Genomic DNA, 17,052 nt, shown 5'->3' on the forward strand with positions numbered 1-17,052 from the left:
TTGGCCACAGGCAGGATGCCTGTGGCCAATCATAGCTCAGGCTGTGTAGTACACGCCCCACACTATATAAGGCCACCAGCTATATCCACCTATATGGCTAACTATCTTGCTCGTTTTAAATAGAGCTTTCAGTCAGTGTTAGGAGATTATGCGTGCTGTCTGCGTGCTCTGAACGCAGTATACACCGCTATATCCACCTATATAGCTAACTATCTTGTTCGTTTTAAATAGAGCTTTCAGTCAGTGTTAGGAGATTATGCGTGCTGTCTGCGTGCTCTGAACGCAGTATACACCGCTATATCCACCTATATAGCTAACTATCTTGCTCGTTTTAAATAGAGCTTGCAGTCAGTTGTAGGAGATAGAGCTACACTTCAAAAATGTACCAGTTGAAAATTGAAAACAGATTCAACTTAACACAACAAATCTACACAGTCCCTGTCTTGTTTGCACCGCCTGTATACTGCTGTTCTGAGTATATAGGGTCTGGGGGCCACACGCATTTCCTTTTTTTAATATGGGTACGGGGTTCCCTTTAATATGCATACAAGACCCAAAGGGGCTGGTAATGGGCAGGGAGGGCTACCCATGCCATTTTTCTCAATGATTTTCAACCATATTGCAGGAACCAGATATAACATTAAAACCGCAAGCAGTTTTAAATGACGTTATTTCCGTTAAATGTCATTTTGTGCAGGGACTGTTCTAAACACGGGAAACACGTGGCACTTCACAGGCATACTACAGACACCCCCCAGGCACGATATTTAAAGGAATATTTCACTTTTTTTTTCACTTTAATCGTCATTAAAATCAGTGCTCCTGCCAAAACGGCCATTTTTAAAACTTTTTTTTGCATTGACCCATGTCCCCTGGGGCAGGAGCCAGGTCCCCAAACCCTTTTTAGGACATTATCTTGCATATTAGCCGTTAAAATTAGCACTTTTAATTTCGAACGTTCGAGTCCCATAGACTTCAATAGGGTTCTAACGTTCGTACGAATTTGGGGTCCGTTCGAAAGTTCTGGTGCGAACCGAACCGGGGGGTGTTCGGCTCATCCCTAGTAGATAAAAAATTAATGAATAGCATGAGACTGCCCAGCAGCCATATACGTTGGCAGTTTATAATACTTTGCATATGGCTCAAGCATCAATGCCTTCCCCTGGCCATAGTTTAATAAAAGATGTGCTCCTAGATCTAAAACCACAATATAACCATAAACCTAGAAAGACTTGTTTTCATTAGCCTTACTACACTAACCTGATATTAATTAGCTTTCTTGCTCTGAACAAGTATTATCTTCAGGCAATTTACTTGTAATGACTTTAAAAGTAACAGCACTTTAGTTGAGAAAAAAACATTCCCCTGTGGATAATATATGTACATTGCAAGGATTGTAACAAACGTTGTTGCAGATTCCTACCTTTTGTTATTCTGAAGAAATAGCTTTTTGTTTCTGTGTCCATGTGGAAAGTGAATCTAATGGGAGTGATTTTATTATTATCAATCAGCTGCTGCACCTAATGAGGAAAGTGGCAGGGACTATATCACTTTGGCTGTGATTTCCCTTTGGGAGTATCTCCCCAAAAATTACATTTTTGTTGCAGGAGATACCCCAAATCTCACTTGTATCTTAGTGCAGACTTCTGAGAAAATCAGTAAGCCAACTACACAAGGAGGAAATTACATTAATGGGGGGCGGGGGCGGAGGTGGTGTTCTGTACACCATCTGTGCACAGAACACCTCCAGGTAGCCATTTTGCATTTTACAGAAAATGTCAGAGCTGCAGATTGAAAAGGAAAGGTACTTTTTAATAACATTCAATTACAATGACACTTGCATCACAATTTTAGACGCTATATTATTATTTTTTTATTTTTTTTCCCCACGAAAGAGGAATTACTCTTTAAAGGAAATCTCCACTTAAATTTAAATGTTATATAACATATAACATTGAGTATAGAGAAAGCCAGTCCACCTACCGTACATGGTTTCAGGCTATCATGCCTTCATTTTATTTATCCAGAACAGGTAAAAAAAAAAAAAACTTGCTTGCCTTGCAAAGGCATGTTCAGCAAAACACAAATTCTTCCCAAATGGGATTCAATAAACAGAGAAAACACTGCCATGCAAACTTCTGATCAGCTCTATCACGGCCTGCTTCTATCCATTAACACCAATTCCCATAAATAACATAACAGGTGCTAGAGGGTTGTGACCTGGTTGAAGGGTGTCAGAGTGACAGGCAGTGCTGGGAAATCTCGCTTATGAGGTTAGAACCTCTTTGAGGCTTTTGTTATATGTCCTCCTGTCTTCGGGATTCCCATTCTCCCCTTTTCTTACCTTGTAATCACAGGATACAAAAGGGAATTGTAATCTCTCCAGTGCAGTTACTTAAACAGTAACATTTTCTGTTTTTAAAGTCAATACAGGTAATAAACTGTGTAACTATTTAGAGAGAAAAGCCAACAAGGATAATAGCTGTTTACACAGTATACACTGTAGATGGCTATGTTATGCACTATACTAAGGGTTCCTTTTAAACACTTTATTTGAATATACAGTGGCTTAAATTTTTTACTTTCATGTACTGTATGCTGATCACCATTTGGGTAATGCATTTTTACAACCTGTCATATGTGAACATTTGTATTATTTGTTATAATTTCTTACTTTACAGGTCTTAGTGCGTTTTTTATTCTCGGTAAGTAAAGGATACAGAAAAATTACTTATCACAATTGGCGACATGGCTTCAATGTGGGACAAACCATGTTCACCCTCCTAATGGTAAGTAACAATGTAACATTGACTGCTAGTTATGCTGGTAATATGTCCAATATTTAAACAGGTAACCTTAGGTAATAGATGGCTTATTGTGTATAAATCAGCTATATAGCAACCCTGCTAGATATGTGAATAGTTTGGCATAGCTTCTAAATACCTGGATTGGAGCCTAGAAGTGGTATTGACCCACGCCTCAGCTACTCCAGCACTCATGTTCCCAGATCCTGATTACAATTGGAGACTGGTCCACATCATTCCCCCCTACACTGGCTTCATTGTGAGTACTCTAGCAGTTAGTGTGCAGTGCTCTTCAGTCAGCAATCGCCTATGCTATGATGGTATTGGCCAGATCCTAGTTTGGCCATGTTCCTTGAATACGGGGGAGTGTTCAATTAGACATACAGTATCTCACAAAAGTGAGTACACCCCTCACATTTTTGTAAATATTTTATTATATCTTTTCATGTGACAACACTGAAGAAATCACACTTTGCTACAATGTAAAGTAGTGAGTGTACAGCTTGTATAACAGTGTAAATTTGCTGTCCCCTCAAAATAACTCAACACACAGCCATTAATGTCTAAGCTGTTGGCAACAAAAGTGAGTACACCCCTGAAAATGTCAAATAACACCAAAAGAAAGATCTATTTGTGAAAAAAATGACATCAATTTTGTTTGGGTACAGTGTCGCATGCCAGCGCAATTGTCAGTTAAATTGACGCAGTACCATATCGCAACAAATGGCCTGGTCAGGAAGGGGGTCAATTCTTCCAGAGCTGAAGTGGTTAGGGGACCAGGATCTGAAATTTTTTTTTTGAGAGGGGTTAGCAAACACTTTAAGGCCACAGTTGTTGTCAGCTAATCATATACTGATTATTGTAACCAATTTAGCCACAGAGCCTTTATGACTTACAAACATTAGTAATTGAAGGGATGAGATGGTGACCCTGAAATAGTAAACTACCACAACACAACTTTTATAGAGGTTTTTTTTTTGCTTTTACAGATTAACACATAAATTAATTGTTTCCTGAGACTGGTGGGTCAGCAGAGTTAGGTGCTCTATCTTGGTGCCTATAGATAGAATCATATATTTTACTATTTTATATTTTACTACAAGAATTAGAGGACACAGCAATGTAATTTTCCAGCAGCAATTCTAATTTACTACAGGCAAAGAGCACAATCTAAGGCATTACAACAGGAATTAGGCTAGCACAGAGGAGTATCTTAAAATTGGTCCCCAGCAGGACCATTTTAATGAGGGATAGTAGTCATTACCAGGGCATACCTAACTTTTATTTTATCTTTGGGGATAGGGGGTGCAGCGAATGCAGATGATATAATGTGAGATACTTTAGGTGCTTACTCTTCTTATACTTTTTTTTTTCTTTTTAAACAATGATTCGACGTCTGGGAAGCAAAGGCTAGCTTTATGAAGTTATTCAATACTAAGTGAATTTTCAGCTTTCTGCACCCCACACTTAACGGGAAAAAAAAAAACACTCTATCAACATAAAATAATAATAAAAAACCCGCAGAAGAAATTAAAACCCCCAATACCATTATTAATATAAAAGCATACTTTAACCTAAAAAAAAGGTCTTAACAACATTAAAATCTCATATATCCCGAAACAACGATCCAGCGATGTGGCCGCCCGAAGCCTCGGTTCTCTTCCTCTCCCCGGCGCCAGCATTACAATTCTGGGCACGCGGCTGTGACAGCTTGAAGCTTCACAGCCAGGTGCACACTGCCCATGCTCAAGTCGCGCTGCGCCTCCTGAATGATCAGGAAATCTTCTGGGACATGTCGCAGGTCCCAGAAGATTACAGGGAGGGAGGGGGAGAGGAGAACTTTCTCTCAGCTTGCCTAGGTGGTCTGAATGGAAGTGGGAGCGGGTAGCTGTCAAAACAAGGTACCCACTCTCCCCCCAAAAAAAGATATGCAAAATGTGGCATAGGAGAGGGGAGGTGTACTTAAAGCAGAACTTCCCCTTTTGGGTGGAGCTCCACTTTAAGTATAGTTTTCTAACTGACCCTAATATCTCCCTATGCACTTTGTCCCCATGCTTTCCTTTCAACAGCTACTTATTCACTGGTACAGTACTATGGCTGTTACTATGGCTGCTCTGTGCCTTCCCTGTTTATAGTGAGGGGGCTGGCTTAACCAAAATCCCCTTAAAACATTGAAAGCATTGGCCCATCTAATTCTATTAGCCATAGTGTAAAGGCCATGCAGTGCATTATGTTTTTTTTTTTTTAATTCCTGGGTGAAACTGAACAAAAATATTCTCAAGACTGCGATTCTTAAACCCATAGGACTCACCTCACATCCATGGTAGTGGAAACTAAATTCTCATTCCTAGTGACTATCATCTCATGTTTGTGGATCTGTTTGGAAAAGATTGCAATATACATCATCTTTCTAAAACTACTTTTGCACACATTAATAATGATAGATGAGCACCAATATAGATGTGAGTGGCAGCTCCTCCTTTTCTATGTCTGGTGCCAATGTATTGTCTTCTGTATATCATTATTACGTTATTAACCGAAGGCAAACCTATAACCTTGGGAAATACAAATTAAGCATATGATGAAAAAAAAATGCATTAGCAGATGATACCTTACCTGAAAACCTTTGAAAGTTAAGCTAAGCACCATCCCCTCCTGGCACTTGAGTGTTGTTATCGGTCCTATAATATGATGGGTGGCCTCAGCAATTATTAGAAATAAATAAAGAAGGAGTTTGGGACTTTAAATGAGGTAAGTAACGAACGAATAAGTGGTCAAACTGTAAAATTATTTCTTTGCGGAGAAAGCAACAAATTTGGATTATAAACATGCACAAATATTAGGGCTTTGAATATACATAACATCAAATTGCACAATAACATTATGCATATACAAGATAAAAATCATAGCACATAATACATGATGGGAGCCAATATGTACTCCATATCGTAGAATCAATGAAGATTAGATATTACACGGTAATAATAAACATGACATAAAACATCTTTTATATGTATAGCTGCATCAAGTAGCTTAATAGATGCAGCTATACATATAAGAGATGTATTATGTCATTTTTACTATTATCATGTAATATCTAATCACAGTGATTACATGGTACAGACAGGGCCTATCACAGACCATCTGAGCCATGTGATTAGCTGTGGCCAATCACAGCTAATCACAATAGTAAACACTGAATGAATCTATATACATCCGTAAAAATGTATATATGTAACAGTGATATTCAGTGTTATTAGCAATTATCCACTTCAGCCCCAGACCATTTGGCTGCCCAAAGCCCAGAGCACTTTTTGCGTTTCGGCACTGCGTCGCTGTAACTGATAATTGCTCTGCCTTTTTTTCCCCACAAATAGAGCTTTCTTTTGGTAGTATTTGATCACCTCTACGTTTTTTTTTTTTGCACTATAAACAAAAAAGGAGTGACAATTTTGAAAAAAAGCAATATTTTTTACTTTTTGCTATAATAAATATCCCCAAAAAATGTATTAAAAATATGTTTTTTTCCTCAGTTTGGGCCAATACGTATTCTTCTACATATTTTTGGTAGAAAAAAAAAAGCATTGATTGGTTTGCGCAAAAGTTATAGCGTCTACAAAATAGGGGATAGTTTTATGGCATTTTTATTAATGATTTTTTTTTTTTACTAGTAATGGCGGCGATCAGCGATTTTTATCATGACTGCGACATTATGGCGGACACATCGGACATTTTTGAAGCCATTTTGGGACCATTGTCATTTATACAGCGATCAGTGCTATACATTGCACTGATTACTATAAAAATTACACCGGCAGTGAAGGGGTCAACCAGTAGGGGGCGCTGAAGATGTTAAGGGTGTCCTGGGGATGTTCTAACTGTGGGGGGATGGGCTACATGTGACACGACAATGATCACAGCTCCCGATCACAGCCGTGCCATTCTGCCGACGTATATCGTCATGACACGGTCTGTAAGTGGTTATAGTGTGCAAAAAAAAATCTTGATCACCTCCTCAGAGTAGTACAGTGTTACTATGGTAACAGTGTGTTGCTTTGGTCAGAGAATGGAAAAAAATCGTAAAAAAAGAAAAAACATATTTTAAAAAAATTGAAAAAAAGATTTACGTTATTTTTTGGTGTTTTTTTTTTCTACATATTGTCACCAGTCAGTGTCCCTGATCACTGCCACACCAGTTATATGATGGCACTGCACTGGTGACAGTATGTACAAAATGAAAAAATTGTGAAGAAAAACTTTCAGAAACTCACTTTGCCTCTTACTATATACTTTGAACTTTCCAAAAAGGGGTCATTTGGGGGGGGGGTATTTGTACTGTCCTGGCATTTTCGGGCCACTACATCAGGATTGATTGATTTTCTATTAATGTGAAAAGAAAAATGATAAAAATTTCATATTTCATATGGGTACAGTGTTGTAGGACCGTGCGATTGCCATTCAAAGTGTAACAGCGCTAAAAGCTAAAAATTGGCCTGGGCAGGAAGGGGGTGAAAGTACCCGGTATTGAAGTGGTTAAAGATTTTGCAAGTATAGAAAATTCCTGTTTTGCTAGAAAAGTTCTCAGCTCTTAAGTGTCCTTTCACACGGATGTGTCCATGTACGGGCTCCGCTTTGCTTAGCGGGGGATCGGTCCGTCGAGCCCCGTTGAGCAGGCAGATGACAGGTCGGTCTCTGCACAGTGTGTCAGAGCGCCACTCTCCTCTATGGGGGATTGGATGAAGATGGACCGTAGAGTCTGTTTTCATCCCATCTGCAGACAGATGTAAAAATAGGGTTTTCCTCCGTCACACTTTGGTGGATCGGAGCGGGTCAGATGTCAGCAGACATGTCAGCTGACATCCGTTGCTCCATAGAGGTATATGAAGCGTCCGTTCAGGTCTGCCTAAAAAACGGACAGGTGGACCTCAATGGCCCATCCGTGTGAAAAGGGCCTTAGGCTTATTTGTGGGCTGACAACACACACCATTTTTGTGGACAGAGTGTTGTCAGGCCTCCCAGTTGCCTTTGCCAAACTACTCAAATTAATACTTTATCCAATTGTACACAACATAAAGTAACTGACATGTAAACCAAAGGTAAGAACAAGAAGTGTGTACAAGACACGGGACAGCTCTTAAAGTGTTACTAAAGGCATTTATTTTATTAAAATAATAAACATGTTATACTCACCTGCTCTGTGACATGGTATAGCACGGGGTGGCCCCAATCCTCCTCTTCTGGCTCCCCTCATCAGTGATCTTTCCTCCTCTTTTCCATGTGTCCCATAGCATGTCGCTTGCTATGGGGGCACATATTTGTGCTCACTCTGGAGATGTGTGTGTCTATGGAGCATGGCTTCATAGACACGCATAACACTGCTTGGCTGCACCCCCTGCTTCCTCTTCACAACAATGGATTGCCAATGGCTCCTGTTGCTGCCTGAGTCCCTATGTGAAGAGGAAGAGAGGAAAAAGAGATCCAGCTGTGGACAGCACTGGCTAGATTGAGGACTCGGGTAGGTATTTAGGTAAGTGGAGGGAGGACATCAAGCTGTAAAATGTTTTTTATCTTAAAACAGGGAATGCATTATGGAAACAAAACATTTTGCCTTTAGAAACAAGATCAAGAGGTATATTTTTGTCCTTATTAAATAGATACAACAAAACATTTTCAATGGTATACAGTGTTTAACAGACCAAAACTATGTAAAGATCATTGTTGGGTTTTCCTACACTTTAAGTTTTTTAGGAGCTGTCCATAAATCGGAATGTAATAATTTGTTTTTGCATGTATGTCTTTAACTAAAGCTTATGCACTTTTTTATTGTATATTTGAATAGCCTAGGACTGTGAGGAGTTTTGTTTAATTAAAATTTTACAGATATTAGAATGATGTACTTTTCAAGAATGCATTGCATCGATCCGATAACAAGGCCAAGATACCTTACTAATCTGCAGGGGTCAATTATGTCAGAAAGACTGCACTCACTGAGTCAGCTCCAATGTCATGTGTTTAAAAGTCAAATGCAATGTGTTTAGACCTGTGCAATTGTTTCTGAGGATGTAACTTGCAGTTTCAGCATTCAGTCAGCATAATATCAGCAGTGAACTTCCTCTCAAATCATTGAGGGCCAATTAGCCACAGAACAGCGGTATCATTATCGACTGTCTCTGATAAACACTCGTATCTCCTAGTTTAAACTGTTCGCTGGCTTTCAGCTAACAGTCTATATACACTGGGATAACTAGATGTTCTTTTTCTTTTTAGACAGGAAAGTTAAAGCGTTATTATACGGACCTTGAAGCCATGGCAATGGTGACAGCTGCATTCTGCCATGATATTGACCACAGGGGTACAAATAACCTGTACCAAATGAAGTAAGTTCTGTTGTACAACATTTATTTATTCGATGCAATGTTTGCCCAGTCTTCTTAAATTATAGTCTTACTGAATATAGCTTTAAAAAATATGTGATTTCAGAGAAAAAAAATGTTAGTACAATCCAAATGAGATAACCTCATGCAAACCCAGTAGAAGGTATATCCATACTAGTGAGATTATAAATAATAATTCTCCCTAATAATGTCATTACTTAGCTGTGGGTGGAACGTGGCGTTTTTTTTAGCACCTACTGGCTTATAAAAAGTCATAGGCTTCCATGCCCTACCTTTTCACAATATGATATCATTCCCTTGACTATATGGTTAACACCGATATCACCTCTGTCACCAAGCTTCAGATATCCGGTATTGTCTATAAAAAATATAAGAAGAAACTCACCGGGCCTAGTCACAACTTCCCTAGGATTATGCGGAGGGAACCTTATGAGGAGAAGAGGGGCATAGGTCTAACAGTTCCTGGCAGTGACTTAGAAACACAACTGAGATTAGATTTGGATAGAGTGGTGAAGGTCCTTATTGCTGACTATGTCCTCATTAGGGAAGTTCACTCTCTCTAATTGTCCCGATCTCCAATATCACCGGGAAGGAAAGTGATACTAAATCCAAAATTGTCTGAGGGTCACCACTAGCACAGGAATAGAGTGGACATCTTCCAACAGGGATGCTTGTACCCATGACCACTGTCTAAGAAGCAATATCCCTCACAATGAAAGACATCTTCTCAATTTCTTTTGATTCTACAGGACAGGAAGAAAAGAAAAATCTCCTTAACCACTTCCCGACCGCCTGCCGTACATATTCTGTGGCAAAGGCAGCACTATTAGGGGGGGGGGCATGTGTGCCACCGGAGCCGCAATCATGTGCTGATTGGTCACAGGAGGAGCCAATCAGCGGGCCCGGTAGACACGATGTCCACCGGCCAACCACAACTGATCTCCGCAGAGACAGAACGGCAGTCTGCCAATGTAAACAAGCAGACTGCTGTGTTGTCAGGCATGGACACTCTGTTCTAGTGTTCCTGCTAATTGGGAACATAGATCAGAGTGTCCATGCAGTGAACCCTTCCCCCCCACCCAATTAGAAACACACTGAGGGAACATAGTTAACCCTTTGTTTGCCCCTGATGTTAACCCCAGCCAGAGTCATTTATGCAGTGTCAATGCATATTTTTAGCACTGATCACTGTAATAATGTCACTGGTTCCCAAAAAAGTGTCAGCTAGGTGTCCGATCTGTCTGCCGCAATGTCACAGTCCCTCTAAAAATTGCTGATCACCGCCATTACAATAAAAAAAAAGGCATAAATATATCCCTTATTTTGTAGACGCTATAACTTTTGCACAAACCAATCAATATAAGCTTATTGGGATTTTTTTATCAAAAATATGTAGCAGAATACATATTGACCTAAATTGAGGGAGAAATTAGATTTAAAAAAAAAAAAAATTATTGTATAGGTTTTATAGCAAGTAAAGTAAAAAATATAGTTTTTTTTTTTCTAAATTTACATTTTTTTTTGTTTATAGCGCAAAAAATAAACATTGCAGAGGTGACCAAATAGCACCAAAAAAAAGCTCTATTTGTGAGAAAAAAAGGACATCAATTTTGTTTTGGTACAGTGCTGCATGACCGCGCAATTGTCAGTTAAAGTGGAGCATTACCATATCGCTAAAAATGGTCTGGTCATTAAGGGAGTAAAACCTTCTGGGGCTGAAGTGGTTATTGAGACACATACGACAACAAGAAAGCTGATAGGGGTTTTTGTCTTCTCCTACTCTATATGGAATGAAAAGGGCCTTTAGAAATACTGTATTTTAACTAGGAAACCAAAACAATACTATGATTAATAATACTATACCTAACTTGGTTGATTGTGGACAGACTGATGTCATCAAGACTGATAGGAAGTGAAAAATCTGTCCATCTTAAAATACTGGTTGGATCCAATTTAGGGTAATAAATGAATGCAGTATACAATGAAAGGTTGTGGTTTTGTGCATAAAAGGGAATCTATTGGATATTAATTCTGAAGAGATTTTACCAACACATTTTTCTGTATGATAATCATTTGCTAAAAATTGCCATTTGTATAGACTGCACATATAGACTACTTTAAAAATTGCCAAACAATTTATTATAAGATTCAGTTGTTTGTGTGAAACAATTATACCAAGAATTGTTCCTAAAAGGTAATAGAGAATTAGCACAGGGAATGTAGTTATGCCTCTTTTTTTTGGATACTTTCAGCGTGCAGTATTGAACTGTTTAATAGGATGTCCATTTTTTCCAATGGCTTCTGATGCTGCTTCTTTTGATACTTTCTTTCCATATAGATCCGGACACCCCTTGGCAAAGCTCCACGGGTCATCTATCTTAGAACGGCACCATTTGGAGTTCAGCAAAACATTGCTCAAAGATGAGGTATAACAGAACTTTCTGATGCAAAAATGCTGATAGCATGTGTGCTATCAATATGTAAGCACAACAATTAAATCTGTATTAAAGAAGGGAATACTAGAGACAATATGAGGCTTATAATAATACAATATGGAAAGAAAAGGGAACATAAGAACACAAGAAAACAGCTGTCTAAATTCTGTTAAAGGCAGAGCCAACTTTTACTTAGCATTCAGGTGACTTGGAATGAAGGGAGGAATATGGCAATGAAGGTGTTAAGAGATGTAAGGTGGGCATAATTTGCAATTTGACAAAATCTCGGCACAAAAAACAGGACACTTTTGAAAAGTTGTATTAGAGTAAATAAGGAAGGCTGAAGAAAATACTTATGTTGGTTTTAAAGGGTGCAAAGGCTAGGTTTCCGAAGGTTAGAAAATCTTCTTTCAACTTTTATCATAGACAAGTCCTTTCACCAAAAACAGCTCCTTTGTATCTTGGAGCATGACATTGATTATTGAGGAACAAAGGAGCCTTAACTTTAATCCAAAACCTAACTACTGTATAACCCTAGTTCATGCCAGCACTGACATTATGTTCTCCTGACTGTTTATTAACATAGATTTAGGTTAACAATATGGTTAGCATTAGAATAAGGGCTCGTGTTAGCATTGCTTGTCATCAAAACTATTGATCAAGATGAGTGTTGGCATGGTGTTCACATGGCTTTGCTTTCTAACAAAACCATTTTTAAGCACATTTTACCTAAGTGATCCTCGTGATGAATTTTTAGTCTAATTTTAATAAAAGTTTGGTGAAGATGAAATCAGTAAATCTGCAGCAAAATTTTAGCTAAATCATTAGGCTCATCTATAATGATTATGCGTGAGAATGGAAAATGAGGCTGCATTTTACAGTTTCCAAAACTATACCACAGTCAGCTACCTTAGGGAAACTTCAGAGATTTAGAATACAAGTTAATCAGACCAATTTATATCTTAGCCCATGTGAATCCTGTATGCATATTACTGCATAAGTGCTCAATTTGGATCCCATATAAATTAATGATAACATAGAGAAATGCATGTAGGGTTATGCAGAAAAATATGTTATACTTCTCATCACTGCAGATTGTACAAGGGTTGCTTTTATATCCAGGTCCAGAGAAGGTTGGCATTTGTTGAAAGTGGGTATATGTTAAAGTGTGTGGGGGGTTTTGTCTGACCAGGCCAAGTTTAATAAGCCCTTTTTTATCTACTTTTAATGGTTGGGAAATGTACCAATAATAGAGATTGATATTTTTATACATTGGATGATTTTGTTTAACATGTTCTGTTGTTCACAGCAAATAAACATCTACCAGAACCTGAACAGGAGACAGTATGATCATGCTATTCATATGATGGATATTGCAATCATTGCCACGGATCTGGCTTTGTACTTCAAGTAAGTTAATCCCTGTAAAATAAAACTCTAAGATTGGACAAACAATTACATTTGTTAAAAGGCTACTTCTATGAATCTCATAGATAGCAAATTTTATTAGAACTAAGAGCTCATAATATTCTTGATGTATTAGGGAGTTACTGTTTCTGTACTTCGCAGCTTAAATCTGAAATGCATAGATGTTAAAATTATACTTCAGCCAAACAGTTTTGGTAGTTTTAAGTAGGATTAAAAATTCTGTTGGGTCTTTACTGATGTCTATTATTATTCACGATTTATATAGCGCCAACAGTTTACGCATCGCTTTACAATGTAGAGGGGAGACAGCACAATTACAGTAGAGTTCAATACAGAAGGGACAGGAGGGCTCTGCTCATAGAGTTTACATTCTAAAGGGAGGGGTGGTGGTACAAAAGATAATAGATGCAGGGAATGATTTGATGGGGTTGTTAGGTGGGTGTGGGATAGGCTTCCCTGAATAAGTGAGTTTTCAGGGATCTCCTAAAGGTGGATAGGTTAGGGGCTGTTCGGATAGGCAATTCCAAAGGAATGGGAGAGGCTCTGAAGAAGTCCTGAAGACGAGCATGAGAGGAGGTAACAAGGGAGCTAGAGAGCAGGAGGTCCTCAGAGGAGCTGAGAGGACAATTTGGGCGATGTCTATAATTCTTTTGGGGACATATTTTAATGAAACAATAGGAGGTGGTGGTGGGGGGGGGGGGGGTCGGGGGATATTGGTTGAGGGTTTAATCTCCAAAATGGAGGCAGATAAGAATGGCAAGCCTTGTCATGAAAAAGTCCATAAGGAATGGTTTTCATTACTGGTATCACGTTTTTCCTTAAGTATGCCCACATTTGGGTTAATTTTTCCGTGGCATTGTGTTTTACAAAAGTCACATTGGTGGATAAAGGTACAAAACTACACATTAGCATCCAGTCACTACTATTTTCCCATAGACAACACCTTTTGGCAAGCTCTGAAAGTATAAGCAATAATACACAATCTGAGCATTAACATTAACCGCACATTAAATCAAATAATAACATATGCTCTTGTCACATATCAGTTGAAACTGACACACCTTTATCCTTTCACACAGGAAGAGGGCTATGTTCCAAAAAATAGTGGACCAGTCTAAAACATATGAAAATGAGAAAACATGGACGGAGTATATGATGTTGGAACAGACCCGCAAAGAAATAGTCATGTATGTATAAAAGAGAGATATATATTTACAAATTTATGGAAATTCACCATATTCCCCCTCTCCTTTGGGATCTTTTTCCACTCTTTACTTATCCCCTTCCTGTGCTAAACTTTTTGATGCTCTACCTCCCTAAACCTTTTCTCAATTCCCCCCCCCCCTTTTCTCTTTATTTAGTCCTCATCCTAGTTAATTTTTCCCTGAAGTCATATACTTACCCCCCTCTCCCCTCTTAGACAACCCATTGGTCGCCCCCCCCCAATATAATCCGATATTCAAACTCAAGACTGGCTTTTATTCCATACCTTCCATACCCATAAAGATACAAACTTCCCAATCAGAGCTTAACAGAGCCCAATCCTTTCCACAACCTCTCATACCGCACAATATCAACATCCAACTAACAGGTCTCAAATGTCAAAATCTGATGTGAGAGATTAAACTATTGATGTGCATTATCTTTGTTCCTGTATCATAAAATGGAATTTAATGTATCTACTACTGAGATGGAAAAACATTTGCAAATATACAATGCCTTGCAAAAATATTCACCCCTTTCTTTTTTACCTTTTTTGTTACATAACAACCTTTAGTTCAATGTTTTTTTTTATCTGAATTATATGTGATGGATCAAAACACAATAGTCTAAGTTGGTGAAATAAGAGGGGCGTGTCCAAGATGGCGATGTGAGCAGCTTATTCCTCCACGAGCTCCGCTGAATTTATTGAAAATATCCGCATCCACAAGAGATAATCCCTTGATTTCACCCCTGACAACACCTGGATGAAACGCGGATCCTCGGATGCACAGTCTGGTAAGGGGAAAAGACTTAAATTTCCCCCGATCACAGAGGATCCACCGCCATCTCCCTGCGTGCACGTGTATACATGATCCAGGCGCTGCTCCCACGTGGCCTCACAGACTCACACTATGGAGTTGGCTGACTCCAGGCTGCCCTGGCTAACGGTGATGGCAGCAATTGTGACATGCCAGTCAACCCTTACTGCCAAGATAGAGGCAGTACAACTGAATGTAGGCCTCATATGCCAGGATATGAACAAACTTTGCTCCAGAGTAACAGACAGAGGACGAAGTCTTGGAACAATTGGCGGCTCTCTGCACTCTCCAGATCAAGGTAAAGGCCCTTGAATACAAGGGTGGAAAATGCTGAAAATAGGAATAGACAGAACAACCTTTGCATAATTAGTCTGCCTGAGGGAGCTGAGGGGGGATCTGACTGGCTTTGTGGAGGGCATGCTGGGCACTCTCCTTCCTGATGCCCACTCCTCCCTCCACTACAACATGGAGAGGGCCCACAGCGTCCCGCCTAAGCCTGACCACCAAGGCTGCTGGGTGAACTGAGATTCCAAAACACCAAATTGATGATCTTTCTGGATTATTCTGTCGAGACACAAAAGCTATGCAAGTCGTTCAACTCAGTGACGATGAGGACCCGCACCACTCTTCCACTAGACCCGACACTCACACACAGCTTAAACGGGTGGAAGATTTTAAATATTTAGGGATTAAGATCACTGGTGAGATAGGAGACTACATGGGCCATAACATACATGGGTCAGACTACATGGGCCATAACATACAGCCTCTAATGTCACAGGTCACCACCAAATGTACAGCACTCCCCCTGACAGAGGGGTTGCTAGTGTCCTTCGTCTGGGCCAGAAAACCCCCCAGGGTGGCAAAATGAATACTGTATCTCCCCCTTTTGGGAGGAGGTCTGGCACTCCAAAACTTCAAAATTTACTATTGGGAGGCCATCCTTGTCACTGTTCATTGGTGGTTCTCCCAGCCTAGGAAGAACCCAGAGGTTACATTGGTAGTGGCCATCCTGGGGTCATACGCTGCATTGAGCAACCTTGCATTTCGGGGGAGACAGGCCGAACTATCCCTATAAATACCATGATAAGGGCCTGGCAGGATGCTAGAGCAGTATACAGAAAACCCTTTCACATATCCTCTTATATGCCCTTATAGGGGAATCCAATGTTTCCCCATCTAAATACTTTACCAGACCATGCAATATGGGTAAGGAAAGGGATCACAAATTTAAAACATATCACTAAGGAAGGTAAGCTTATGACATTTCAGGAATTGAAAGCCTTGTACTTGATACCTAACTCATGGGAATTTAGATACTGGCAATTGAAACACGCTTTTGGGACTCAATTCCCATAAACAATAACTTTGGAGTCAGACTCTGTGGAGCATCTCTTAATTTCCAGTACAATGGGGAAGCCCCTCTCCTCTCTATACCTCTATTTGACTGTAGCCCATGATATTAAACCGATCCAATCTCTGGAAAAATGGAAGACAGATATAAAGACTCGATGACGAGGAATGGAAGGAATGTGTCTCCACTTTTATCCAATCAATGATATCAGTGAAAGATAGATTTATGCAAGTCAAATATCTACACCCCACAGAGACTAGCCCATATATACCCTCAACAGGATTCGTTGTGCCCCAGATGCAGACAGGAGGTGGGCTCATTCTGGCACATGGTCTGGTCATGCCCCAAACTCCAACCTTACTGGGAGGCAGTCGCTGATACCCTGAGCAGGGGATTACATGGGAATGAAGTCATCTCACTTGAGGCCGCCCCCCCCCCCCCCATGAATACCTCACCTCTTAGTGATGTAGGCTATAGATTTGTGTATAGGAAGTGGGAAGACTATGCTGGTGAAGAACCCTAGCTGTTGCTAGGAATAGATCCCTGGACTGCTACAAATTTCACACTATTTCCCTTGTGTCTTTGGATGTAATTCTAATGGTCATAACATTCTAA

At 39.6% G+C, this 17,052-nt stretch overlaps 1 protein-coding gene across 1 annotated transcript in view; it reads left to right on the forward strand.

The window, feature by feature from the left end:
* PDE6A (phosphodiesterase 6A) overlaps positions 1 to 17,052 on the forward strand; it is a 144,083-nt gene that overhangs the window by 105,740 nt on the left and 21,291 nt on the right. The window contains exons 13-17 of the mRNA XM_077472697.1: positions 2,682 to 2,789; positions 9,072 to 9,181; positions 11,538 to 11,625; positions 12,944 to 13,044; positions 14,142 to 14,249. Coding sequence (XP_077328823.1) covers positions 2,682 to 2,789; positions 9,072 to 9,181; positions 11,538 to 11,625; positions 12,944 to 13,044; positions 14,142 to 14,249 — 515 coding nt within the window. The remainder of the gene's footprint in view (positions 1 to 2,681; positions 2,790 to 9,071; positions 9,182 to 11,537; positions 11,626 to 12,943; positions 13,045 to 14,141; positions 14,250 to 17,052) is intronic.

The sequence above is a fragment of the Lithobates pipiens genome, unplaced genomic scaffold (assembly GCF_037356315.1).
Source record: "Lithobates pipiens isolate NorthernLeopardFrog02 unplaced genomic scaffold, aLitPip1_a1.2 Scaffold_8, whole genome shotgun sequence".
Lineage (NCBI taxonomy): Eukaryota > Metazoa > Chordata > Amphibia > Anura > Ranidae > Lithobates > Lithobates pipiens.